This window comes from Pseudopodoces humilis, chromosome 4 (assembly GCF_049639895.1).
Source record: "Pseudopodoces humilis isolate 2021_Gansu_Grassland_sample_001 chromosome 4, ASM4963989v1, whole genome shotgun sequence".
NCBI classification, from domain to species: domain Eukaryota; kingdom Metazoa; phylum Chordata; class Aves; order Passeriformes; family Paridae; genus Pseudopodoces; species Pseudopodoces humilis.
In genome coordinates, this window is record NC_142203.1 from 19,504,225 (window position 1) to 19,506,436 (window position 2,212).

General features: G+C 35.8%; 1 protein-coding gene across 1 annotated transcript; it reads left to right on the forward strand.

Annotated features, from left to right (window-relative positions):
- On the forward strand, nucleotides 1-2,212 carry ARL14EPL (ARF like GTPase 14 effector protein like). Its single transcript, XM_014257083.2, has 3 exons — nucleotides 1-111; nucleotides 1,492-1,631; nucleotides 1,990-2,212. The coding sequence occupies exons 1-3, from the start codon at nucleotides 1-3 to the stop codon at nucleotides 2,210-2,212; spliced, it is 474 nt and encodes a 157-aa protein (XP_014112558.2).

Genomic DNA, 2,212 nt, shown 5'->3' on the forward strand with positions numbered 1-2,212 from the left:
ATGAGTGATGTCGTGGAAGAAAACTGCAAGGAAAGCAGTGCTTCCCAGGAAACTTCTGCAGAAAAAAATGTGTCTCCTGCTGAGGACTGCTCAATAGGACACAAACAATTGGTATGAATTCTCCAATACTATTTTATTATCAAGATACTTACAATTACCTTCAATTTCTTCAGTCATTACAAAAATAAAGAGCTGGAGTCAAGAGAGAAATATCAGTAACAACAGTGAAATGGATTAAGTTTGCAGTACAGTGATTTAGAGGGCTAAAAGCAATTCTAAGGAAGTAGGGAAATAGAATAGTAGTCTTAGAGGATGGACTATCATCATACCTTATTATTCTTTTACAACTTAAAATTTCATTATATATGATCATGAATGGTGATGATGCTGGAAATCTACCCCTAAGTTCAAAGCAGACATGTCTGAGTAAGGTACATGAGATTGCCCTGTATATTTTCAGGAGGATGCAGCTGAAGATGCACAGCATCAACCAGCTTGTAAAAAAGTGTAATCAAGTGCATGGATATTTCTGAATCACTGTACCAGCAGGCTGGGCTGAACCACCACTGCCTTGCCCTGAGAAACACTGAAAGCACTCAAATGTATGTGGAAAATCATTGTGGACTCTGAAAGGAATGACGCCTTCCAGGGAAGCTAAGAGATGGCAAGGCAGTTCCATTTACATAACAGGAGAAAAAGATTTGTATGTATTTTTGTGCCTTTACACAATGAATGACAAGTGTATGGTGAAAGTTCATAGTCATTGTCCAAAGGGACATTGTTTGACATGATGCTTATGTTTGTTTGCAGTGACTTCAGAAATATCTGTTGACATACATGGACTATGTGGAATAGTAATACACAGAGATAATGTTTTAGCTTCCAAAAGTATTCAGCTGTTTTAGTTAATTGCAAACATGAATTCTTTAAAATTGGCAGAAAAATGCATCCTCCTCTTTCTCAGAAAGTGTGTGCTGCTTTGTTTTTGTCTGTGTGTTGAGGTTTTTTTCTCATATTTCTCACTTGTGCAAATACTTCCTTACTGTATTAGTTGCTCCTTCAGACATTTTTCTTGTCCTCAGATTGTTTGGACAAAGATAGTTTCTAGGCATCTGAGCGAACAGTGAAAATAAGAGTGAATACATTTGAGATGCTTATAACCATAGTATTTGTTTTTACATTTTAGATGAAGCTGAGGGACAAAACACATAATTCTGCCTCTCACATGGCAACTTGCAAACCCCATGCCACTGTACCAGAGTCATGTGTTCAGAGTAATGGTTGCCCCATCTCTGGTCAGGATACACAGTCGGTAAAAGGAATACTTGATTAATAGTTAGACAAGCAAATATTTTAAACTATCAACTTGATCTTATAAGTTATCAGGAATATAAATTTTAATGTCATTCAAAAGCCAGTGAGGACACTTGGCTGCTAATAAATGCATTTTCCAATTGTACTAATTACAAACTTTCTGTTGTTTATTTATAGCAAAAACTCGAGAAACAATTAAAATGCTTAACCTTTCAAAATCCAGGACCTCAGGTAGCTGACTTCAATCCTGAAACTAGACAGCAGAAAAAGAAAGCATGCATGTCACAGATGAAACAAAATTTTTTGTATGAGTCCAAGTAAGATCTCTAATTTATTACCCAATTTACTTTAAAAAATGGCTGGTAGGCTGCTCACTGAATATAAATAAATTAATAAAAGCATTGTATTTTGCAGAGTGATTTCTAATTACCCTTGAAAACCATGTTGGAAAAGCAAGATTTTTTTCTGTGTGACTTTAAGGGAATTTTGATATAGTATGGCACACATTAATTTTTTAGTACCAATGGCTGTTGCAATTAGGATATAGTGTTGATATTTAATTTTTCTGTGAGTTTGTTAAAGACTAAATACTTGTACAGATATTTTCTACATGTGTTTGGTTTAGTCTCTGAATGTGCTGAAGCATTGTCTGACAATTTTTGTTCTCTTTCACAGGTTTACAAAGAAGTATGACAAACATGGCAGACTGCTTTGTAATGACATAGATTTATGTGATTGCCTGGAAATGGACTGCCTGGGTTGCTTCTATCCTTGTCCCAAATGCAATTCAAACAAATGTGGACCAGAATGTCGCTGCAATAGAAAATGGGTTTATGACACGATTGAGACTGAAGCTGGGGATGTGATCAGTGCACTACCATTTTTTGTCCCTGACTGA